Source organism: Hippopotamus amphibius, chromosome 2 (assembly GCF_030028045.1).
Source record: "Hippopotamus amphibius kiboko isolate mHipAmp2 chromosome 2, mHipAmp2.hap2, whole genome shotgun sequence".
Taxonomy (NCBI): domain Eukaryota; kingdom Metazoa; phylum Chordata; class Mammalia; order Artiodactyla; family Hippopotamidae; genus Hippopotamus; species Hippopotamus amphibius.
In genome coordinates this window covers 143,514,056-143,538,171 of record NC_080187.1, presented here as the reverse complement: position 1 = coordinate 143,538,171, position 24,116 = coordinate 143,514,056, and the positions used below count along the sequence as shown (strand labels likewise).

The 24,116-nt window shown below is 55.2% G+C and overlaps 2 protein-coding genes across 8 annotated transcripts in view; both read left to right on the top strand.

Annotated features, from left to right (window-relative positions):
* The first annotated feature begins 1,107 nt into the window (after nucleotides 1-1,107).
* Nucleotides 1,108-15,386, top strand: UNC45A (unc-45 myosin chaperone A). 3 transcript variants are annotated; one of them, XM_057719936.1, is made up of 22 exons: nucleotides 1,108-1,262; nucleotides 1,442-1,673; nucleotides 2,135-2,572; nucleotides 2,753-2,914; nucleotides 3,150-3,186; nucleotides 3,486-3,661; nucleotides 5,410-5,502; nucleotides 6,011-6,178; nucleotides 7,429-7,597; nucleotides 7,861-8,031; nucleotides 8,924-9,095; nucleotides 9,784-10,084; nucleotides 10,873-10,967; nucleotides 11,190-11,331; nucleotides 11,711-11,851; nucleotides 12,057-12,184; nucleotides 12,394-12,460; nucleotides 12,913-13,026; nucleotides 13,249-13,364; nucleotides 14,233-14,350; nucleotides 14,457-14,612; nucleotides 14,764-15,386. In XM_057719936.1, the coding sequence occupies exons 3-22, from the start codon at nucleotides 2,522-2,524 to the stop codon at nucleotides 15,019-15,021; spliced, it is 2,835 nt and encodes a 944-aa protein (XP_057575919.1). In that variant the 5' UTR covers nucleotides 1,108-1,262; nucleotides 1,442-1,673; nucleotides 2,135-2,521; the 3' UTR covers nucleotides 15,022-15,386. The 3 variants fall into 3 exon arrangements, with proteins under 3 accessions (XP_057575919.1, XP_057575920.1, XP_057575921.1); XM_057719937.1 differs by having other exon boundaries at nucleotides 1,112-1,262; nucleotides 2,135-2,527; XM_057719938.1 differs by lacking the exons at nucleotides 1,108-1,262; nucleotides 1,442-1,673; nucleotides 2,135-2,572; ... (1 more) ...; nucleotides 3,150-3,186; nucleotides 3,486-3,661 and adding an exon at nucleotides 3,740-4,094.
* A 97-nt stretch (nucleotides 15,387-15,483) lies between these two features.
* RCCD1 (RCC1 domain containing 1) overlaps nucleotides 15,484-24,116 on the top strand; it is a 53,664-nt gene continuing 45,031 nt past the window's right edge. For 2 of the 5 annotated variants that reach the window (XM_057719949.1, XM_057719952.1), the window contains exons 1-6: nucleotides 15,484-17,783; nucleotides 17,875-18,265; nucleotides 18,453-18,574; nucleotides 20,986-21,084; nucleotides 21,742-21,912; nucleotides 22,437-22,466. In XM_057719949.1, the coding sequence (XP_057575932.1) occupies nucleotides 17,609-17,783; nucleotides 17,875-18,265; nucleotides 18,453-18,574; nucleotides 20,986-21,084; nucleotides 21,742-21,912; nucleotides 22,437-22,466 (988 nt within the window). In that variant the 5' untranslated portion in view covers nucleotides 15,484-17,608. Of the gene's footprint in view, nucleotides 17,784-17,874; nucleotides 18,266-18,452; nucleotides 18,575-20,985; nucleotides 21,085-21,741; nucleotides 21,913-22,436; nucleotides 22,467-23,032; nucleotides 24,051-24,116 lie in introns of those variants that run through there. The other 3 variants (XM_057719951.1, XM_057719950.1, XM_057719953.1) reach the window with 3 other exon arrangements.

Here is a 24,116-nt window from a genome sequence, read left to right as displayed (position 1 = left end):
GAGGAAGGGGAATTCACCTAGCCTCTGGGCCAGAGACAGCTTCTCCCAGGAGGGCCGTCTCCGCCACGAAAAGACAATTTTCAAGATGTCAGTGCTCTGAACATTCTCAAAGCGCTTTAAAAATGGTTCTCCCTGCAAAAATGACCTGGTTGCTGTGGGCATGGGAGCCTCACCCCTGGGCCCAGAAGACCCTAGGGCTTGACCTTCTGGAAATTGGAACCTACACTGGCAACCCTCCCTAATTGTCTCAAACTTAGGCTCCCAGGCAGCAGTGCTGTTTCCACAGGAACTGTCTTTGCTCTCAAGTGCTGGGAAAACTTTCTTGTGCCGTGGGGGTTCCTGCTTCAGTCCCCAGGCACTCCTGTGGGCCCCTGGGTTGATGAGTGTTGTCACTGCTGTTTTGGGAGCAGGACGTTTTCAGGCCTCAGTAAACACTGGAACAACACAACGCTGCTGGCTGGTGGCCTCTGGCCTTCTCAAGAAATTCCCTGTCTCAGCAGACAGCATTTATGAAGTATGAGGTTTGATAAGGGAGACCTGGAGACCCTGGAAGAGCTTTCCTTGTGAAATGGGGTTGGCTGGTTACTAAGTATACTCCAATCAGATTGATAGCTTTTATACTCTGGCTGGTAGCTGGGGCCAATGAGGGCTCCAGGGAGAAGTTAACGAGAGCACTCGCCCTTGCTTTTCAGCTAGTCTTGGTGGTTGCCATGATGCAGAAGTTAGAGAGGGAAGCTCCGAAGGCTGGAACTGAGGTCTCTGGGGCCTGAAATGGAACAATCAGAATTCCCATGGCTTCCACGGCAGCCTGAAAGTCAAGAGTGGGTGGAGAGAAACACATTTGGTTCTACATGCTTGTCTGTTCTTCAGGCTAATAGCTCAACTTCTCTTTCATTCGGTGCTCTAGCCTTCTGAGCCTTTTCCCCTTCAGCTCAGAGAACCTTAGGCAGCTTGGAGCCACAATCCCCACATTGTCCAACAGGAGACAGAAACTTAGTCACTTTCCTCTCTCTCTAAAGGTCTGTGACAGAGAAGTTTCAGGTTTGTGTTCATGGTGCTTTGGGGCTTTGATTTTTATTTTCTTACTGTCCTGCAGTCATGGCTTAAAATAGAGCTGTTGGGCTTTCGAGGACCAGGGCCAAGGTGAAGGTGACCTCTCATGGGCTTCCAGAGGAGACCAGGCCCTTTGCTGACAGGCCTGTTGGTGAGGCTACTGCTGCTATTCAGCTGGATGACACTTGCCCAGCCGACCTCTCTCTCAGGTACAGCACTCTCCTCTGCTCCCCCCTGCCCCATACCCTACTCTTTTGGCAGGGTATAGGCTACTCTGGGGAGCTGGTGGGAAGGAAGGAAACCTGCCCCTCGGATAATGGTTAATCCCTTTTACTCTCCCAAAGGGGTGGAAGGGGGGTGTGGGTAGATCATTCTTGTCTGTCTCCAGCCCCCTTGCCCCTCCCTTCAGCTTTGGCCCACCACCCCCACTTGTGCCAGACCACCTGGGATGCTGATGGCCATCGCTACCCGGGTTTCTTCTGTCCTCGGCTCTCTGATACCCCGGAGGAAGCCTTCTGTTGCCACCTGCAGGCTGCAGGGGGCTCCTGCTGCACTCGCGCTGAATTTGAGGCTTTGTACCAGGTCAATCTGTCTGCCCTTCCGCCTCCTCCCATCTTCAGGTGAGAACTCCAGCCCCAGAGCCACTGGAACACTGACAGGGTGTTCCAGTATCTGGGGCTCTGTTCCTAATTTCTGGGGTGAGAGGCTTGTAGCTTGCAGACTAGTGGACGACAGATCTCAACCATAAAATCACATAAATACATGATTACAAACAAATCTGTGAAGGATAAGTTCAGGGGGCTGTGAAAGCAGGTGACAGGGAGTGACTGTAGGTGTTGTGTGGTGGGTGGGGAGGAACGGGTGTCAGTACTGCGAGGATCTTGTAGTTTGGATTCCACGTGTTATAGTCGGCGTTTTCAATCCTGAATCTGCCCATGGATGGCTTCAGGGTACCTGTGAACTCCCTGAATTTGTATTTGCAAATTCTACACTTTTCTGGGTGGGGGTTCTGTATCCCACAGGCTGCAGCAGCGAGAGCAAGGCTGGGGCCAGCATCCTGATACTCTCCCCCCTCCCACAGGGGCCCGGGCCCGCTCCTAGCGCTGGGCTTTTACAGCCTGCTGCTCGTGGCCCTGATGACTGCAGACCTCGTGCATTTCTGCCGCGGTCGGGGCCGGGGCCGAGGCCGGGGCCGGAGCAGCCACGGGCTTCCCCCTGGGTCCTCCGCCGCACGCCCCCTACAGGTCGCGGCGGGAACAGACTAAGCGCACCCGGGGCTTCTCGGTGCCTACGGACCCGGGCCGAACGCCCCGCCTTTCCCCGCGGCACGCTCTCGTCTTGGCCCCGCCCCTTCCCTGACACCCCTCTGACGCAAGACGGGGGCGGGGCAGTCTACGGCGGATTCCCGAGCCTAGACCCACCCCTCTCCAGAGACTGCGCCTGCGCGCGCCCGGACGTGTGGCGCGAGATGACCGTGAGTGGTCCAGGGACCCCAGAGCCCCGGCCCCATGGCGCCGGGGTGCGTACCCATCTCCCCGCGCCGTAACCATTTCGCACCTGCTCTGACCATTCCCGGGCCTCCTCCTCCCTTAGTCTTGGCCCTCCATGGGACGCGCCCGCGACCCTCAGACTCCTCTGCCCCTAGCTCCCCGGCTCACCCTGAGCCCACCTCGGACGTTTCCATCCTTTCCCTCCACAGGCCAGCTCAGTAGAACAGCTGCGGAAGGATGGCAACGAGATGTTCAAATGCGGGGACTACGAAGGCGCCTTGACGGCCTACACCCAAGCCCTGAATCTGGGCGCAACGCCCCAGGACCAGGCCATTCTGCACCGGAACCGGGCCGCCTGCCACCTCAAGCTGGTGAGGGAGGGAGCCGGCTGCTCTTCCCCTGGCCTGCCCGCCATTGTTTGCCCACCTCGTCGCTGCTTGGGCCCTGACTGGGTATTCACCTTCTCGGGCCACCCGCACTTGTTACACGTCTTCTGGGTCTCTAGGTGATGGGGGAATCTGGTGACTCAGGGGAACAACTCTGTTGCCCAGTTGTGCCCAAAAAAGGCGATGAGCAGCCTCACAGGCTCTATTCTTTATCTTCCAGGAAGATTACGGCAAAGCGGAAACGGAGGCGTCCGCAGGTAGAGGAATGTGGGCCCTTGTGTGGAGCTGTGGGGCTTCTGCGGTGGGCAAGGATTCTAGGACCGCTGCACCGTCACTTTCTCCTCCTCCTTTCACCCCTGAAACACATCTGCCTTCTTTCTTTCCCACTTCCCCGGGCATGTCCTTTTCTGCAGCTACCCTCACCTTTTCTGAGGCTGAAGTCCTGAGCCCCACATCCGTCCCCCCACCTTCCTCTGGCCCTCGAGATCTTTCCCTACTGCTCTTGCCTGGACATGGTGGCCTCATGGGTGCTGACAGAGCTCCTGTTTGTGCTCAGCCATTGAAAAGGATGGTGGGGATGTCAAAGCACTTTACCGGCGAAGTCAAGCCCTAGAGAAGCTGGGCCGCCTTGACCAGGCTGTCCTTGACCTGCAGAGATGTGTGAGCCTGGAGCCCAAGAACAAAGTTTTCCAGGAGGCCCTGCGGAACATCGCAGGCCAGATTCAGGAGAAGGTATGTGAGTAGCTGAGAGAGCGAGGCATTGCCAGTGGTAAAGGGGCCGCCCTGGTAAATGAATCTTGATCAAAAGTATAAACACACTTCTCTGGAAAGGGGATACTGATGGCAAATGACCTGACAGAATGATGCTCAGCCTTGCCAGCGGTTACAAAATAGCAAACGAAAAGAAGAGTAAGATGCTATTCTCTTTGGCAAACATTTAAAGTTTGTACACATTGCCTCAAGGAGGGAGACAGACACTTAAGGGGTGAGGTTGGGGGAGGAACCTGGGTTCCTTCATGACTGCTGGAGGGGATGTAAATTGGTACAGCTCCTTTGGAGGGTCCTTTAACATAGCTTAAAATTTTAAATGAGCTTGTCCTGTGATTCAGTGTGTTTACTTCTTGCTATTTCCCCTAGAAGGAGCCCTGCTCACGTACACAAACAGGTGTGTGTGTGTTTGCTTCAGCCTTGTTTGTAGTAATGAAAAATTGGAACTTGCCTAAATGCCCAGCAATAGGGGAATGGCTAAATAAACGGGGTGACGTCCTTACTATAGACTCCTACATTGTGGTTACTGAGGGTAGGCAGATCAACACGTATGGACATGGAAAGCTGACTTAAGTAAAAAAAAAATGCAAAATCTATAAAAACACATGTAGTGTGATACCATTTGTGTTAAAACAACCTCCCACATATGCACCCAAAATAATACCATGTTTTTTCCATGGGTACACTTGGATGTGTAAACACAAAGAAAAATATTTTAAAAGACACACATCAAAATGATGGCAGTGTGACTGCTAGGGAAAGGAATGGGATTGAGGGGGCTTTTCAAAAGAGATTTGGCTTCATCTGGTTGTTTTTTTAAAATAGAGACATTGTGTGATACATATATTTAAAAATTAATTTAGGAGAAAAGAACCTAACGATTGTCATGAACTATCATCAAGCTTGCATTAACCAGATAACTTGGTATTAAAATGCTGACCTAGTGGAAGCAAGTAATATGATGGCAAACACCTTATCAAAAGGGTGAGACCTGGAAAAGCAAATTATTTTCCTCTCAGTGTCAGTTCTGTTTGATCCTCAGGGGCTGCCTAGAGCCCTGTGTTGAGAATGGTTAGGAAGCAGGTCGCCTGGGCCTAGGAGAAAAATGTGTTATGACTGATTAGGCATGTCTGCCATGGTTGCAAAAGGGGAAGTGGGGAGTGGCACACATGCTGGCATGTGCTGCTATCCACGCCCAGGACTCTGGGGAGGAAGAGGGCCTAGGATGAGCTTGGTCATTCAGATTATTTCAAAAAATCATCAAAAAGGGAATCCTTGACCTAAAAGGAGTGTCAGCAGCTACCTCATGACCTGCTGGCTCCCTTGCAGGAGGTATAAATGCTGGTTCAGTGCCACAGGTGGTGCACCTGGGCTGCCACAATGTACATGCCCCCCCGGGGAGTGGCTTGCCTCGTGGCTAACAGGACGCCATCCGTTCTGAATGGCACTGCCTTCAGCATTGGTGCCACCCCTGCTGCCCAAGTGGGAAGTAGCTCAGAGAAGAAAATAGCTGTGGGGAGTTTGGGAGAAGCTGCCAGGCGAGTCTCTTCCTGCCCAAGGTAGCTTGGTGTGAGGCCTAAGCCCAGTCGTCCTTGCTGTGCCTCCCAGAGTCAGGGACCAGGCCCTGGGAGGAGGTGGAGAGAGCAAGGAGGGAATATGTTGTCTCTGGCCAAGAGAGGCGATTTCTCCCATGCTTTGCTGGTTTGTCATAGGTGAGATACATGTCCTCAATGGATGCCAAAGTGGAGCAGATGTTTCAGATACTATTGGACCCACAAGAAAAAGGCACTGAGAAAAAGCAAAAGGTATAGAACTATGCAGGTGGGGGCTGAGCTCTCCTAGTTCAAGGGACCCATCCCTCCCTGTGTGCTATCGGCCCTGGAAGCCCCTCCTGGCCTGGTCTGCTGCACATCACTGCTTAGACTGGGCAGCTGGGCTCACAGAGCCTGGGCGGGAGCTCAGAGGGCCTGGGGCCTCAGTGTGAGCTAAGGAGAGGGAACCGTATTCCCGGAGCACCTTGTCGGTGCTCAGGTCCTGTGCCAGGAGTGGGTGTACAGGGGTGACTGAAGCACTGTCTCTGCCCTTTAGGCTTTGCCAGGGACTCAGGACTCCATTTACTCTAACCATCAACTCTAAGAGCAAGCTCTTTCCTCTGCTTACAGAGGAGGAAGCTGAAGCTCAGAGAAGTTAAGTTTATGGCTGAGGTCACTCAGCTGCTGAGTGGAAGCAGTGAGGTCCAGAGCTCAGGGCATCTGCTCCCCCGTCCCATGCTGTGTGAAGTGTTCACGTTATGATGTGCTTCCTTTGACTCAGGCGTCTCAGAACCTGGTAGTGCTGGCCCGGGAGGATGCTGGAGCTGAGAAGATCTTCCGGAGCAACGGGGTTCCGCTCTTGCAGCGCCTGCTGGACACGGGAGAGCCCGACCTGATGTTGGCGGCCCTGCGCACGCTAGTCGGCATTTGCTCTGAGCACCAGTCACGGGTGAGTGGGGCACAGGGTCTAGTTACTGCCTCAGTCTGTCTGTCCATCCACTCTCCCACCTCTCATCTTACAAGGCAAAGTATAAGGAGATACGTAACGAGAAGCAAGGTTAAAATGACACAGAAAGACCAACGTGATCTGGGGCAAAGGCCAGGAAAGAGCAAAAGCAGCCCACTGATGTCCTGAGCACTTGGGTTGGGTGGGTTCACAGATGTGGGCCTCGACCCTCCTGCAGCCGATCGCAGAGACAGCTGTTCACTGGTCCCCTCACTGTCCATGTGGTAAAAGCAAGCTGCTTGTGAAGAACAGGGCGCCTGTCCTTCCCTGATTATCAAGCTGGCATTTCCCTTGGACAGGGCTCCTCACAGTGCGTGATGTGGTCGGTGATGTGACCCGTAGCATCTTTACCATCGAGACAGTAGGACAGGACCCTGAGATGGTCCGCAGTGTAGACTGTGGGTGTCCTGCACAGATAGTTCAGCAAGGACAGCCCTGCCCCGGGCTGGTGTCACGAAGTCTGTGCTCTGGCTCTTGCCTGAGCTGGCTGGACCCAGGGAACAGGGACTTGACCCTTGGTTGTTTTTAGAGGAGCCCACAGTTCCTAGCTCAGGGGTGGAAATGTGAAGTATTCTATGAAAGCTCTTTGGGCCAAGATCGAGCTCTGTGTCTGGGCCTCCCACAACCAAGAATGGTAAAGCCATGTGAGTTCCGCCTGCCTCCTCCAGCCTTCCTGCCCATCCGTGTTGTGAGTAGGGATGGACCCAGGTCGACCTCAAGGGTTTTTCCAGCTCAGAAATGGGCGGAGAGTCGTTGAGGTTCGTTCCATGTGTGTCCACATCCCCGGGGTGTAGAGGGAACCTCAGGGTTGGTATCAGGGAGGAACTAGGTATCCCTGGGCCTGGTAGTCAGACAGCTTTGTCCAGACTTACGTTTCTCCTTCCCGGGGAGACACGAACCAGAGGAGCTGCTCTCAGGGCCATAGTATTCCTTGTCTTCTCTGATTTGGAGCTGAGGGGAGAGGGGGGGGGAGAGTCCCTTGGAATGTTTTCTTTAGGAAGCCCTTCCGACAAGATAATCCCGTCATTACCCCCGCCTTACCCTCAGGCGGGCCCATTTTGCTTTCACGGGGAGCTGCTCTTCCTGCCCACACGTTTTCTCCCCTCTGGCCGCCCTCTCTGACCCCCACAGTGAGGGACCTCTGTGGCTGCCCTTCACCAACTGGACGCTCTGTCCACCTCTTTCCCACCCAGACAGTGGCGACCCTGAGCGTGCTGGGAACTCGGCGGGTGGTCTCCATCCTGGGCGCGGAAAACCAGGCCGTGTCCCTGGCTGCCTGCCACCTGCTGCAGGTTATGTTTGATGCCCTCAAGGAAGGCGTCAGGAAGGGCTTCCGTGGCAAAGAAGGCGCCATCACCGTGGGTGAGTGGAAGCAGGTGTGTGTCCTGTGGGTGTGGCTCTCGCGGAAGGGAAGGGGCTGGGCCAGCCGGGCCGGCTGCAGCTGCAGCTTGTTGAGGAATACGACGTGCTGACAGTATCTTACTCCAAGTCCTAAGGAGCCAGGGCACCTCTGGCATGGGCTGGAAACCAGCAGCGAGGGTGCGGGTCCCCCCGCCTGCCAGTGACGTTTAGGGTCAGACAGGGCTGGGCCACTGCAGAGCCCACTAATGTCGTCTTGCTGCCAGATCCCGCCCGGGAGCTGAAGGTGCTCGTCGGTGACCTCTTGGAGCTACTGACTGCAGTGGGGGTCTCGGGCCAAGGCCGAGACAATGCCCTGACCCTCCTGGTTAAAGAGGTGCCCCGGAAGTCTCCTAAGGACCCCAACAACAGCCTCACCCTCTGGGTTATCGACCAAGGTAGGTGATAGAGTTTTAAAAAGAGAGAGAAAGGGAATTCCCTGGTGGTCCAGTGGTTGGGACTCCACGCTTTCACTGCTGAGGGCCTGGGTTCAATCCCTATCGGGAAACTAAGATCCCACAAGCCTCACAGCACAGCATATAAGTAAGTAGGTAGATAGATAGATAGATAGGTAGATAGACAGACAGACAGATAGGTAGATAGATAAATAGAGAAACCAAGCATATGTATTGCATCTTGCTTGGGTAGCTGGGCCTGGTTGTCCCCAGGAGCGATTGCACCCAGCGTGTGTTTGCACTGAAGTGCATGCAGCCTGCGCTGTGCCCTTAGGGAACGTTGGACCCTTCAGCTGCGTACGTGTGCTCGCACATTGAACAGGCCCATGGGCAGGTTAACGGGGAGGTCGGGTCAGCTTTCTGTATCTGTATTTTTTCAGTGAGTGTGTGTTACTTCTATACACAGAGAAAAAAATCTTGAAGTTTAATATATAAGTTCCTACTTCTCTTTTCCCCTAAAAGATAAATAAGGAAAAGCTGGCAGAGCCCCAGCACGAGCACATCTGTTGGGTACTCGTCTTTTCTTGTTATCCCAATATTCCTACGTGGCATGGGTGTTATTTTCCCCTTCAGTTTTACAGATGAGGAACCTCTAAGCCCCAGAGCATTCGGCCCCACGGGCAGGGCCAGCATGCAGACCTTACTTCTGAGGTCCTTCCCTGACCCCACATCTGCCCCTGTTGGCAACGCATCAGCCAGACAGATTCTCTGAGCCTCTCTGCACTCTGTCTGCACGAGTGGTCCTGCCTTTCCATGCATCTCCCAGGAAACTTCTTCCCTTTGCCCATAGGTGTCGGAACTCATGTTCTGCTGTCTAAATAGGGTGTTTTTTCAGGTCTGAAAAAGATTCTGGAGGTGGGGGGCTCCATGCAGGACGCCCCCGGGGAGCTCATGGTGACAGCAAACAGCCGCATGAGCGCCTCCATCCTCCTCAGCAAGCTCTTCGATGACCTCAAGTGTGATGCCGAGAGGGAGAATTTCCACCGACTCTGCGAAAACTACATCAAGTAAGGGAACCGTCCTATAGCCAGAGTTCCGGCGAGAGCTCTGAGCGTTTGGAGAGGGATAGCAGTGAAAGGTTTCCCACAAGGAGGGCAGCCGTGGGGAGGATTAGTGGGGGTCAGACAGAGCAGTCCCAAGGGCCATTTCTTGTTCCAGAGTGACCTTCCCAGGGACTTTCTTTCTCAAATCAATTCTCCTCTCCTGCAACAGATGTCCTCAGGCACATAGTGTTCACCGAGCACTTACGGTGTGTCCGTTCTGACACAGTGGTACGGCATCACAGTCCTCACTCTTAAGGAGCTCACAGCTAGGAGAAGGTTAATGGAGGACACGTCATGAAATAAGCAGCACAAGTTCAGATCTTAGTACACGGAAGGAGACAAACAGGGTGGTGTGAGTGAGAGTGACCTACGTTAGGTGGCAAGTCGTCAGGGGAGGCTGGAATGAAAACCTCGATAAAGAACGCTGGCGACTGCCGTCCAGAGGATGTCCTAGTCTCCTTAGTTCCCTGACCAGGCCCCTGGCCGTGAAAGCCCAGAATCCCAACCACTGGACCGCCAGGGAATTCCTGGCAGCTTTTCTTGCTGTTGCTGCCCAAGTAGTGCAGATGCTTGGCCAGTGGAGGGGTAGGGAGGGAAGGTGAGTCTCTTTATGCTGACTTTGGTGTGACCGCTGCCACCCTGTACCCCTCAGGAGCTGGTTTGAGGGCCGAGGGCCGGCTGGGAAGCTGCGGGCCATCCAGACCGTGTCCTGCCTCCTGCAGGGCCCATGTGATGCTGGCAACCGGGCCCTGGAGCTGAACGGCGTCATGGAGAGCGTGATCGCTCTGTGCGCCTCAGAGCAGGAGGAGGAGCAGCTGGTCGCCGTGGAGGCCCTGATCCACGCGGCCGGCAAGGCCAAGCGGGCCTCGTTCATTATGGCCAATGGCGTCTCACTGCTGAAGGACCTGTATAAGCGCAGCGAGAAGGACAGCATCCGCATCCGGGCGCTGGTGGTGAGATGGGCGGGCCTGGGCTGGGCAAGCAGGCAGCCAGGCAGGGGTCCCGGGCTGGCTGATGTCTCAGGGTGTCGCCCCTGCACACACTAGGTGAAAATATGGGATGTGCAGGGCCTTGTCAAGGCCAGAGGCAGGGGCCCTGGCTCCTACCACAGGGCTCGTGGTCAGGTCAGGGAAGTGAGCCTTGTACAGGGAGGATACAGGGCAGCCGGGGCTGCCCCCTGCGGGTGGTGGGAGCTGCTCCAGGAGGAGACGATGGAGGACACACTGGATCAGGCAGGTCAGAGGGCTGTGTGGATGAGCTGGACCGGCAGGCGGCCCCAGGAGCTGGTGGTTTGGGGACCACCTGGCCGCCGTGAGCCTGTCGCAGCCCTGCACCTTGAGGAAGCTGGTGCTCCTCTTTGGGGCATTTAGTCTGGGGTTTCTCCATCCTGTGAGGATCCTGGCCTGGGCTGAGGCACCTGTCTTCTCCCCACACAGATCTTAGCTCCACCTGTAAAGAACTTCCTTATATGACATGGAAAGGAACAGAGCAAATCCCAGTGTAGGTTGGGAGGGGTTGAGGCCCAGGCCAGCACAGTGGTCAGTGTGTCCGTCTCTACCAGATGCTGTGTCGTGTGGCCACCCCATAGGTGACTTTGCTGCCCAGTGTTCCCAGTGGTAGCCTGGTGGGCGTGTGCATGGCTTCCAGAGAGCCTGGCAGGGTGCCCGGAGGGGAGCCCACCCCAGCCGTGGAGGAGCCCTGGTTCTTGCCCACCCCAGCTGGTTCTTGCCTTTTCTTCCAGGGACTCTGTAAGCTCGGCTCGGCCGGAGGGACTGACTTTAGCATGAAGCAGTTTGCTGAAGGCTCCACTCTCAAACTGGCCAAACAGTGTCGAAAGTGAGTCGTTTAGCACTGCCGTGGCTCCCCACCTATCAGCCAGACCTCAGGAGAGGAGGGCAGGGCCTCTTCCCTGCCCTGCCCTCCCTCCTCCTGTGCTGCCACGTGAACTGCTTCTGTGTATGGCGGGGAGGCCCCAGCCCCTGGCTTTTCCCCCTTGGTCCTGGTGTGCCCCTCCTGTCCCCCCTGTTCTGATGTCATCAGTGCCCTGCATGCTCCCAGGTGGCTGTGCAATGACCAGATGGATGTGGGCACTCGGCGCTGGGCGGTGGAGGGCCTGGCCTACCTCACCTTCGATGCTGACGTGAAGGAAGAGTTTGTGGGGGATGAGGCTGCCCTGAGGGCTCTGTTCCAGCTTAGCAAGGTAGCTCCATGCGTTCCTGCGCTCTTCACTCCTGCACTCTGTAGGATTAGAGCTTATGGGGCTTTCTCGGCAGGCCTTGGCCAGTGGCTTTTGTTAACCCCAGAGGAAGGGGGCTGGTAGCCCAAGTGGCCGGTCTGTGTGGCCTGGGCATAGTGACCTGCACCAGTGGGGTCGGAAAGGACGATCTCTTAGGAGGAGCTGGGAGGTCAGGTGTGTGGGCTCCCAAAGTCTGCAGCCACCCTGGGGCCTGGGAGATTCTCGGGTTCATCCTGGGGCCCAAGTGGTCCAGCTGAGGGTGGAATTGGGAGTCGGGTGGCGCTGATCCCAGTGCCGCTCCGCCGCCAGGATGGCCGGCTGACAACCCCTCTGCCCCCGGCAGTCCGAGGAGAGGTCAGTGCTCTTTGCGGTGGCCTCGGCACTGGTGAACTGCACCAACAGCTACGACTACGAGGAGCCGGACCCCAAGATGGTGGAGCTGGCCAAGTATGCCAAGCAGCACGTGCCCGAGCAGCACCCCAAGGTGAGGGGCCGCTCTAGCAGAGGGGCGTGGGGGCCTCCGCGTCACGGGGGCCAGTTGCCCCGAGGCATCCACAGCAGGTGAGCCCTCTGTTTAAGTGGGGTTTTTCCCCTTTGTTTACATGTTCAGCCATTCATGCTGTGAGGTGGGTGTTCCTTTCCCTGCCTGATCAGCCAAGGCCCTTCTGCTAAGCTGTCTCCTTCCCCAGGACAAACCGAGTTTCGTGCGGGCCCGGGTGAGGAAGCTGCTGGCAGCCGGCGTTGTGTCGGCCATGACGTGCATGGTGAAAACCGAGAGCCCTGTGCTGACCAGTTCCTGCAGGGAGCTGCTGTCCAGGTGCGCCCGCCCCGGCCACACCAGACCTGCCCCAGCCCTTCAGCCTCCAGGCTGCTGATGGAGCTGCAGGGGGAGCAGGTCCTGGTGCTGTGGGCCCTTAGGAGCCGGGGAACCACCCACTTGGCCGCTTTCCTCTGCTGAGCCCAGGAGCAGAGGGTCTGCCTGCCAGAGCCCAGGTCCGTCAGCCTAGCTTGGCTTTCTCCCCGCAGGGTCTTCCTGGCTTTGGTGGAAGAGGTCGAGGACCGCGGCATCGTGGTTGCTCAGGGAGGGGGCAAGGTAAGCGGGCTTACAGACTCCTTCCCGATGGTCTCCAAGGCATGACTCAGCGGCTGCTACACCAGAGATCAGTGTTAGGTGTGGGGCGAAGTATTATTATCGACTAGCAGGAAAGTCTTTCTGCTGAGTGACTGATGCTGAAGGGGGCTTCAGAGCCCCAGACTTTGTGCCTATTAGGGTCCTGTGCTCTTCTCCTCTCGCTTGTGTCATTGACCTCCTGGCTCTGGTGCCCAGCACAATCCACGTCTAGCCCTTAATAGGTGTTTCGGGAAGCATTGGGTAGCTTGCTGGGAGGCTTCAGAGAGGTGACAGGGCATGGGTGGGAGTATCACCAAGCCTGGGGAGAGAGTTGGGGGAAAGGTGAGGGTAGCACAGTCAGGGCGTCAGGGCCTTGTGGTTTGGGCCTTATGTTCCTGGGCACATCTTGGACACTGATGGGCTTGTCCCTACAGGCTCTGCTCCCGCTGGCCCTGGAAGGCACTGACGTGGGGCAGACAAAGGCAGCCCAGGCTCTCGCCAAGCTCACCATCACCTCCAACCCAGAGATGACCTTCCCCGGCGAGCGGGTGTGTGTCTTCTGCCTCAGCGCTGGCCTGTCCTCCACCCCCTCACTGGGCCCTGATGGCCTTTGACCTGGGCTTTGGCTCCTCCTTGGGGAAGTGTCAGCTTTGCTGAGCCCCGGGGGTGGGAAGGGCGGCCTTCTTTCAGGGGCCGGACTCCCATCTACAGGGCCAGCGGGGTCAGGGGAGCTGGGGTGTGTAGCCCTGACAGGTGGGTGCATATCACAGATCTACGAGGTGGTCCGGCCCCTCGTCTCCCTCTTGCACCTCAACTGCTCTGGCCTTCAGAACTTCGAGGCGCTCATGGCTCTCACGAATCTGGCAGGGATCAGCGAGAGGCTCCGGTAAGGTCCCTTGGGATGTTGGGCCTGGGCAGGGCATCGTGGTTTAGACCATCCCTGGGAAAGCACTTTACAGGTTGGAAAGCACTCCTCAGTCACTCGCTTATTTGCTGCTCACGGTGACTCCTCTGCATTATACAGCTGAGGAGACAGGCCAAGAAGCGTGACTTGTGCAGTGTTCTGTGAGAGGGCAAGAAACTGGGTGATGACCATGCAGGCCCTGGAGTCAGACTGCCTGGGTTCAAATCCTGACTTCACTGGTTATCAGTGTGTAACATCACAAGTAATAACGTAACCCCACTGTGCCTCAGTGTCCCCCTCTGTGATAATGGGATGGTTATAGTACCTACCTCATGGAGTAGCGGTGAGGAGGATTAAGTGAGAAAATACATGTAAAAGCATTTACTACATAGGTGCCTGGCTCCTAGCAATGTGCCCAAGCAATACGTCATTAGCTGTAATTGCTAATTACGGCCTTGGGCATGTCACTCACTACTCAGTCTTAGTCTCCTCCTCTTCTGCAAAATAGGAATGATAATCGCACCTACACCTTCATGGTAGGGCTGTGGTAAGGATTAAGTGCTGGGTCAGGGTGAGTGCTCAGATGGTAGGTGTTAGCACTGCCATCATCGCCGCCCGGGCCTCTGAACTCCTACTTCAGAGCATTCTCCACGGTGCCGTGCGCTCTCCTGGGCCTGGTTAGAAGGCTGGAAACCATTGCCTGGTGGGTGCATATCGGGTGCCATGGGGTCTTTGGATACTGCCCCAGGGAAATCCTTGGCCCAGGGCTTGATTTTAGAGGGAAACGGGGGTGGGGGTGACGGATGCAAATGCCCTGATGATGCTGACCCCGCCAGCCTTGGCCCCACAGGCAGAAGATCCTGAAGGAGAAAGCTGTGCCCATGATCGAGGGCTACATGTTTGAGGAGCATGAGATGATCCGCCGGGCAGCCACAGAGTGCATGTGTAACCTGGCCATGAGCAAGGAGGTGAGGGTTGGTCCAGGCAGACATGGCAGGCGGGCACGCAGAAGTACCTGTCTCTGGCTGGGCTTTGCCCCAGCTGACCTGGTCCACTCCCCTCCTCTGACCACAGGTGCAGGACCTCTTTGAAGCCACGGGCAATGACCGGTTGAAGCTGCTGGTGCTGTACAGTGGAGAGGACGATGAGCTGCTACGGCGGGCGGCCGCCGGGGGCCTGGCCATGCTCACCTCCATGCGGCCCTCGCTCTGCACCCGCATCCCCCAAGTGGTCAGGGCCTCTTCTCGGTGGGGCAGGGGAGGTGGACCGGGAACCCCCAGCCTGGTGGCGGTTGGTTGGTGGAGGGCAGGTCCAGGGTGTGCGGGGGTGTTCCCTGGCAGGGTTCCCTGCTGCTTGGTGGTCATGCTGCCGTTTCCTGCAGACTACACACTGGCTGGAGATCCTGCAAGCCCTGCTTCTGAGCCCCAACCAGGAGCTGCAGCACCGGGGTGCGGTGGTGGTGTTGAACATGGTGGAGGCCTCGAGCGAGATTGCCAGCACCCTGATGGAGAGCGAGGTGCTGGAGATCCTGTCAGTGCTGGCTAAGGGCAAGGAGAGCCCCGTCACAAGGGCTGCTGCAGCTTGTCTGGGGAAAGCAGTGGAATATGGGCTTATCAAACCCAGCCAGGACGGAAAGTGAGGGCCTGTCTCTCGCACTTGCCACCTGTGGCAGCACAGGGAGCGAGGACAGATGTGGCTTTGGCCGGTGGGGGCTGGATTGCCAAACACCCTGGCCTCTCCTCCCCAGCTGCCCTTTGACGGCCCCTGTTCTGAGTCAGGGACCAAGTTCACGGCCCTGCTCTGCCAGCACTGCCTCCAGCCTCACGCAGCAGGGCACTTTTCCTGTACTCCTTAGACACCTGGGAATGGGGAAGGCTCGTCCTAACTTAGCCTGTGGATTCCTGGCATTGGGAAGAATGCAGCAAGCAGCCTCACAAGCTGTGAGCATCACCTGAACCTGCTAGCAGGTCCATCCCTGATCCCCGAATAAAAGTGTGTGGAACTTAATATGTGCCCTGTCAGTGGGCAGGGAGGGCTGGCTGTGGGCCAGAGTGTGGAGCAGGAGGTGGGCGTGGATGGGTGGGGGTGGGGCAGGTTCACAGCAGCACAGCCACCTCTACGGAAGGAATCCAATGGATTCCCATCCCCAGGGGCCGCTGAGTTGCTTCTTATTTCTGTTAGAGGGTCAAAGGGTAAACCTCGGAAGCAAATCAATAAAGTATCCAGTCCCGTGGAAATAAATGCTTTAGGCCCTTCAGTACTTTTGCCTTTGTATTGAGCGTTCTCAGTGACCTCCAGTCAGGCAGAGCTCGGGATCTGGGGCTGCGAAAACCCTGAGGGAAGCTCCAGTAGCTGAGCCACGTTGGAGCTAAACCCGGGCCGCCGCGGGCATCCCGCACCTGCTGGGGCGGATGCTCCCTGAGAGCCTGTTTCCGGTCTCCGCGGCGCGGACTAAGCCCAACTTGGCGCTCATTGGCTCAACGGAGATAAGTGACAGATTCCGAGCCAATAGAAGGTAAAAGCTTTCCGTCGCACGCCTAATAGGGCCGCAGCTTGTTAGGCATCAGACCCGCGCGTGTCCAGTAGCGAGCTGCCGCCGCCCCAGACTGGGAGGCGTGACCAGCGGAACCCGTCACTGGGGTCGCTCGTCGCCAACCCCTTAGTTCTTTTTGAGTGCCCCCCCAAGTGCTTCTAATACGGGCTCCGCGCGCGGCCCCGCGCGTGCCTGCTGGGGACGAGACCGTCTGGTCCAACCTCTGCCTCGAGCCCACGCCCGCCGGAGGATTGGCCCACTTCCCGCGCGAGGCCGCAGCGGCCTAGCGTAGTCCTCGGGACAGGTTCGATCCAGCTGGGATTGGACAGGATGCGGCGGGGATTGCCCCCACCCAGGTGAGCAAGTCAAGTGCCCGCCCTTCCCGCGCCGTGACGTCACCACCCTCGCTGGCGATTGGCCCCGGGGATGCTGCGGCAGCCAATGGGCGCCTCGCTCGCGGCGCGGCCCTTCAAACTTACTTCCAGCCAGGTAGGTCCTGGGCTGGCTAGCGACCCATTCCCGGGTGGCCGCCCTTCCCCCTGGCCTTTCCTCCCTCGAGACTGCCCATCGGAAGGAGCTTCCTGAGGGTGGAGGGCACAGGGTCAAGACCTCCTAGGGCCAGGATTGGACCCGGAGGGAGATAGGAGCCCAGGCCCGGTAAAAGAGAGACCCAGGTTCTGACTTAAAAGCTCTGATCAAGCCGAACATGCTGTATGGGGAAAGTGGCCTTTCTGTGCCACTCGACTGTGCGTCTGTCTCCCCATTTATGCGTGAGCTCCTTTGGAAGCAGAGGGCCTTCTCATTGGCTTACAGTAAGGAATCAATAAATGCGTGTGGGACGAATAAATGACTAGATGAGTTTCTGGTGAAGTTGTTTTTAATACAGGTTTCTGAAAATGCATTTGTCGTTTTAATCAATTCTAAGTACTGGATTTAATAAACTGATACCACGTGTTTACCACGGTATGCGCCAGCACTTGAAACTTTTATTTGCATTTGTTCCTACAAGGTAGGTACAAACATCACCTCCCCTACTCCCCAGCTTTGTAAAACTGAAGAAACTGAATTGGAATGAGAGAGCTTAAGTAAATTGGCTAAGGACACAGTCACTGCTAGCTGCAGAGGCAAACATGTGAACCCTGGAACTGGTCCTAACCCGGACAGGGCACTGGTGGGAAGAGCACTGTCTTTGGAAATGATGGGCCTTGAGTTCAGCCTTCTGCTGCTCTCAGTCCTAAGCTATGTGATTGAGTAAGGGTTACTTTCTCTGGTTGTCTCCGCTGTCAAATGGGGACAAATTCTAATTCCCAAGATTATATGGGATAACGTACCTGACATTGGAAATTTGGAGTGGGAGGGACTCAGATCCTAGTCCAGCGCCTAAGGGAGAGGCTACTTGAATACCTCGTGCCCGCTTCGTGGGACAGTGAACTTGCTTGAGTCAAAAGGGAGGCCAGGGAAAGTGCCCCACTCTAGACAGCTCAGAATCTTCCTCCCGCTCAGCGAACGTTGGCGGAAGGCACATCGTCTGCCTCCGTGGTTAGGAGGATGGCATTTCCCCCACATTACAGGTAAGGCAGCTGCCGTGGCCCACAAGGGCTCATCTGGAAGAATCTCTCCGAGTTCTAGCCTTAACGCTGCAACCCGTCGGTCGCCCCGGCCAGGTCGCAGCTAGCAGAGTGCGCTGCCGGGCATGACCGAGGAGCGTCGCGGGGCCTGGTTCGGCTTCGGTTTCTGCGGATTCGGGCAGGCGCTGGGCTCCGGGCGCGGGCGCCGGGTACACAGCCCGGAACCGCTGAGGGCGCCGGGCGCGGGCCTGGACATCTGCCGTGTGAGCGCGAGCTGGAGCTACACCGCCTTCGTGACCCGTGAGCGCCCCCTTCCGTCCCCATCCCGGCCCCGGCCCTGGGTGCGTGCCCCGCCCCGTCCCCCTCCCCAGCCGGCTCTGCGACCCCGCAGGTGGAGGCCAGGTGGAGCTCTCCGGCTCGGCGGGCGGCGCGGCGGGCGGCTGCAGGGACGCGTGGGCGTCGGAGGAGCTCCTGGTGGTGCTGCGCGCGGGGCCGGGACCCGGGGCGGAGCTGCAGGCCTGGGCGCCCGGTTCGGCGCTGCGCGGGGAGCCCCTCTGGGCCCAGACGGTGCCGGACGCCGAGCGGGAAGACGGACCGGGCGGCAGTGAGACCCAGGATGGGCGGCTGCCGCTGCTGCCCTGTGCTCGCGCCTACGTGAGCCCGCGGCCGCCTTTCTACCGACCTCTGGGCCCCACGCTGCGGGCGCGCCGGCTGGAGCTGGGCGCCGAGCACGCGTTGCTGCTGGACGCGGCGGGCCAGGTGTTCTCCTGGGGCGAGGGCAGGTGAGTGGGGCTTGGCCAGGTGGGCCTGCCGGGCTTTTGCGGGGATGGGGGTGGGGCAGGTAAGTGTGGTTGGGTTTGGGAGGTGAGCGTACAGGGGGCAGGAGAGAGGGCTTGGGGAAGGAAGCGGGGGGGCCGGGGGGAGACCCCCTTGGTGTAACTGTAGCTGACTGGAGTCTCCCTTGCTCAGGCACGGACAGCTGGGCCACGGGACTCTGGAGGCAGAGCCGGAGCCGAAGCTTTTGGAGGCGCTGCAGGGCCTACCCATGGCTGAGGTGGCCGCAGGTGGCTGGCACTCTGTGTGTGTGAGTGGTGAGTGACCTAGTGCTTTTCCAAAACCAGCTCAAGTTCTCATAGGCTCCAGACCTTCCTCCTTTTCTCACAGTTTGATGGATGGCCTACTCAGGCCTCCTTCCAAGCTCCTCCTGCATCACTCAACCCAGTCATTCGTGACTCCCAAATGCCTCTCAGATTCAGCCCCTCTGCCACCATCACCCGCTTCACACCCGGACTGTTGCAATTGTTTCCTGTCTTCTGTTACTGGTGTCACTACTCCTCTCATCCATCTGCTTCCAGCCAGGGCTGTCTTTCTAAAATACTACCCAAAGAAGAATGAAGGGGTGAGGGGCAGCCGAGCTAAGGAGAATGGAGATGAAAGGCAGCAATTGCCCAGGGGGCTGTGATGTGTGGCACACAGTGGGCATTTAGATGCCCACAGGGAGGAGGAGGATGGTGAGTGTGAGCTCTGGGGGTGCCATGGCTGGTGACCAAGGAGCAGAATGAGGAGTCCACGTGAAACTGTGGTCACCACTCTGGTAGGTGATCCAGGGGCAGCTGGCTTCTAGGCTGTTGGGTGGGGCTGGGAGCGGATGATCTTTGCAAGGATCTGCATCTGGGGCTCTGACCACCACTTATATTGTTGCTGACCAGGTCCTGACACGCAGCAAGCCAGGCGCTGTGACGCCAAGGTTTACAGCCAAGAAAGTTTATTCACAAGGCAGCCAAGTGAGGAAATGGGAGGATAAGTCTCAGATCTGCCTCCCTGAAGGGGGTTGGGGTATTGATGGGGTAAGCAGGGTGGTTTAGGCGTGGAGAAAGATGATTGGAGGTTGGGAAGAAGGTGAGGTAATCAGTGTTCTGAGCAGGCGTATCTGAATATGCAGTCACGTGCTTCTGCATATTCAAAATGGAGGCGCTTTGGGACTTCCCTGGCCGTCCAGTGATTAGGACTTGGTGCTTTACTGTAGGGGCCCTGGTTCAGTCCCTGGTCAGGGAACTAAGATCCCACAAGCCTCACAGCAAGGCCAAAAACAAACAAAAAGAGGTGCTTAGCATGATCTGAGGGTGGATTTTTCCAGCCCTCTGAATCACAAGGCCATCCGTTGGACATCTGCACCGGCCTAGTTTTAGGGTCAGTGGTCCCAACTAATCCCCAGCTGGCTTTCACTGAGCAGGAGCTGACTGCAAGTTCCTGTAAAAAAAAAAACAAAAACTGAGTTACAAGAAGCTGGGAAGGTATGCAATTAAAGAGAAAAAAGAAAAATAACAAAACAATCAGTGAAAACACTTAACAAGCAAAGGTGTTTTAACATGCTGTTCTCTCATCTGTTGTTCTATAAGGTCAAGAATTTCTATTCCTTTTCAGCTTCTGTTAACTCTGTGGGGCACGGTTTCACCAGGGGTCTTTAAAAACTACCTATGCCTCTATTGTCCCCTCCATATTCTCATGTCATGGGCCTGGGTTGGCAGCCAGGCTTGAGACCTACTGGGCTGGAGGGAAGAGAACAGAGGGCTGGAAAGTGAGCCCGATGGGAAGTCTTGCACTAAGGTCCAAAAGGAATTTGGTGTAGTGTGGTTGGAGTGCAGATGCTTCAGACCAGACCTCCCAGGTTCAAATCATCACTGCTCCTCGTGATCTTGGGTAGAGCACCTAACCTCTCTGTGCCTCAAGTTTCCTCTCAGATGAAATGAGGATATTGTGCTTAAAACACTGGCACAGTTTAAACACTTGATAAAAGTTACCTACTATCGTTAGTAAAATTTCAGCATTAGGGCTGTTGCTCCAACCAACAAACTATAGTGTTGTGGGGAGCAAGGAACATGAGTGCTTCCAGAGGCCTTTGGGGGAGGGGGACGGGAGGGTGTAATGGGTAAAGGGAGTCAACTGTATGGTGACAGATGGAAACTAATCTCTTGGTGATGAGTGCGCTGTAGTGCAGACAGAAGAATAATGTTGTATACGTGAAACTTATATAATGTTATAAACCAATGCTACCTCAATTAAAAAGAAACATTTTTTAAAAAGGTCTTCAGCAGGACCAGTGATGGCTAAGGCTGAAGAAAGGGGCCTAGGCTCAGTGGATGTGAAAAAAAGACCACTGGGAAACTTCCAGCGACACATTTCCAAATTGCGTGTGTGGGTGGTTGGGGGTGCAATTTAACAACAAAAGGAAAAAGTGAAAGTGGAGAGGAAGATCCAGTAAGAGACTTCCTTTAAGAATAGGGTGACCTGAAGGTATTTAAGGGGAAAGGGGCCTATTGAGACAAGGAAGCTGCTGGGGCCTGAGGGAAACACTGCCTGGAGTGCTGACTTGGGCAGGGCAGGCAGGAGTTGTCTCTAGGGAGCTAGTGGGGTATAGGGGAGTCTGGATGGATGCAGGGGCTTAGGAGGTGGAGGGGGTGATCACGGTCTGTTTAATGGGGCCCCTTTATCTCTCTTTCAGAGATGGGGGATATTTATATCTGGGGCTGGAATGAATCAGGGCAGCTGGCCTTGCCCACCAAGAGTCTGGCGGAGGATGGAAAGACGACGACAGGAGAAGGTGAGGGTCAATTCTTTGTTTTTTTTTTTTTTTTTTGAAGTGTAGTTGATTTACAATATTGTGTTAATTTCTGCTGTATGGCAAAGTGATTCAGTTTATACATACATATATATATTCTTTTTCAAATTCTTTACCATTATGGTTTATTACAGGATATTGATATAGTTCTCTGTGCTGTACAGTAGGTCCTTGTTTATCCATTTTATATGTAATAGTTTACATCTGGTAATCCCAAACTCCCAGTCCATCCCTCCCCCACTCCCCCTCCTCCTTGGCAACCACAGGTCTGTTGGTGAGAATCAATTCTTGATTTCCACACATCTGTCATTCTTGACTCCTGGCCACATGCTGGCCTGAGAGCTACAGTGCCCAGAAGGGGTATGGCACATCCTTGGAACCCCAGCACACACTGAAGGACTCTAAGCCCCTTATAAGAGGGAGCATGTCAAGGCTGATGCCAGTGTCAGCACTACATGCCCCACAAACCTGTCAACTCCAGCACTTCCCGGGGAACGTGGGGTTGGCAGCAATGACTTTGGAGCTAGAGCAAATGCTTCAGCTGTTGTAGTGAGCGAGTTAGAATATGAATGAGGTTTAGATCAGTGCTCAGTTACGTGTTCACCATCATAATCATCATCACTCATTGCTTCTCTGAAGCCTCAGGACTGAATGAAAATGGTTCTGAAGTGAAAAGAGCAGCCGGGGGTGAGGATGGAGCCTCCGCCCCCTTCATAACTGTCCAGCCCTTCCCAGCTTTATTGGATCTCCCCCTGGGCTCAGATGCAGTCAAGGCCAGCTGTGGATCCCGGCACACAGCAGTGGTGACAAGTAAGTGGGGCTGGATGGGCTGGTTCATGACGGAGCAGGAAGCCCCTCCAACCCACGCTCTAGCTGGTGGCTGCAGAAAGGGTGTAGTCACCTAAACAACTACCATTTTAAGAGTTTTTGACATGTACTGAGTAGCTGCCTCAGTTGGTACACTCCCACGGGGCTTTAACAGTGGCTCCCCAGCCTGTCAGGCCCTGAAGTTTCTTCCTTCTGGAGGGAGGCTAGAGTTGCCAGCGTTTCATCTGATAGCAAGGCCTGCCCAGTCCTGCTTCTAAGACCCCTGAACTCAGTACCTGTGAGTTTCAGGCCAATCAGTTGGCATATAGGAAGGTGAACTTTTTCAGTTTGGATCCTTTGTCACCCCGAATGTGACTAGACAGTTGTTAGAGGGAATATGTTATGCTATGCCAAGCAAATCTCTTGATGACCATAATGTACTGGCTGTGGGTTGTGGCAGGCCAAGCTGGACAAGTGCCTAGTCAAAGAGTGGTGGCCACAGCCCCTTACTGTCCTTTTGGTTGCAGGAACGGGGGAGCTCTACACCTGGGGCTGGGGTAAGTAAAGGGTTTGCTTTTGTGATGCTTAAACCAAGGGAAGGAAAGACCTGGGAGTAGAGAGCAGGTGACAACAGCTATGCAGAGAAGTGGAAGCAGGGGCCTCGGCCTGACCACTGGGACTGAAAAGCTGTCACTCCCTTCTCTGGAACAGATCTAGGCATACTCAGAGGGGCAGAGACCAGACAAGAGAGAAGTAGGAGATATCAATATCTTCTGTCTACCTTTCTGAAAAAGTATTTGTCTTAAGGGAATATTTAGCCAGCAGTTATGAAACATCTTTTGGTCTGGCACTGAGTAGAGAAAAAGATAAAATGAAAATCTCTGCTCTGAACATCTGAGCTTAGGAGTGGGGAGCCTGGAGGAGCATCTTGCCTCTTGGGGACCTGTGGAACTGCCTGGTCCTGGAGGCTCTATGGTGCTGGTCTCCTGAATTCACAGAGCAGACACCAGCAGGGTGGTGGCTTAAGCCCAGCACTTTGGTCAGTGGGCTGGTTTTTCTTCCTGGAGGGGAAAAGCCACAAGGTCCAGTGGAGAGGATGGCAAAGCGGCTCATTTCACTTTAGGTAAATATGGACAGCTTGGCCACAAGGACACGACCAGCTTGGATCGGCCCTGCTGTGTGGAGTACTTTGTAGATAAACAACTCCAAGTAAGGACTGTGAGCTGTGGGTCCTGGAACACCTACGTGTACGCTGTGGAGAAAGAGAAAAGCTGACATATGTAGATAAGGGCATAAAATAAAGGTACAGTAGAGTGAAAAATTATGAAGCTAACACCCCTGAAACTCCCCCCACCCAGGTCAAGGAAAACCATTGCCAGCACCCCAGAGGCCCCACATTTGGCCCTATCACAGCCCTCTTGTTCCACCTTAGAGCAGGCAGCATCCTCAGCTTTGCCCTCACATTAGAAACACCTGGAGGAACTCCCAAGTGGTCCAGTGGTTAGGACTCTGTGCTTTCACTGCCAAGGGCTTGGGGAAACAGACAGACACACCCCCACCCCCACCCACCCACCCCTGGAGATTTGGAACTGGATGCCTAAGGCCGGCATCTCGGACTTAATGAAATCAGAACTTAGGGGTGTGGAACCTAGATGTGGTTAGATTTTTAAAGCTGCCCCACCCCACCCCAGTTGATTTTGAGGTAGTGCGAAGATTGGGAACCACTAGAGGTCATCTCTTTGGTTATTCATTTGCCTGTTTTCATTTTGAATCATACCATTTCTTGTATTTATCTTTATACAGTATAATTTGTCTGCTTTTGAACTTTAGGTAAATAGAATCATCCTGTGTATGTTCTTTTATGTCCTGTTTTTTTTTATCAGCACTGTATGATTCATCTATTGTGCTGTGCAGTCGATTCATTTCTGTTGTATTCCACTGTATGAATTATACCTCAAGTTATATATCCTCTTATTGATAGTAATTTCTTTTTTTCTTACTGAGTTAAAATACACATAACAAGAAATTTACTGTCTTAACCATTTTTTTTTCCCAAGCCAAACTGTATCCAGCTTTATTAAAGATACTTTTCATAAACAATCATGGTATTTCAGGCAGGACACGGGCAGACAATCGTTAACAGTATACAACAACTTTCAAACTCCCTTTTTCAATGGACTACCAAAATCAGAAAGCCACTATAAAAC

Excerpts from the sequence above, each read along its gene's own strand:
- UNC45A (XM_057719936.1), top strand. The coding sequence starts at position 2,522 with ATGACCGTGAGTGGTCCAGGGACCCCAGAGCCCCGGCCCCATGGCGCC. Across the intron at positions 3,187-3,485 it reads GGAAACGGAGGCGTCCGCAG|CCATTGAAAAGGATGGTGGG; the intron begins GTAGAGGAATGT and ends GTTTGTGCTCAG. Across the intron at positions 14,351-14,456 it reads ACCTGGCCATGAGCAAGGAG|GTGCAGGACCTCTTTGAAGC; the intron begins GTGAGGGTTGGT and ends CTCTGACCACAG.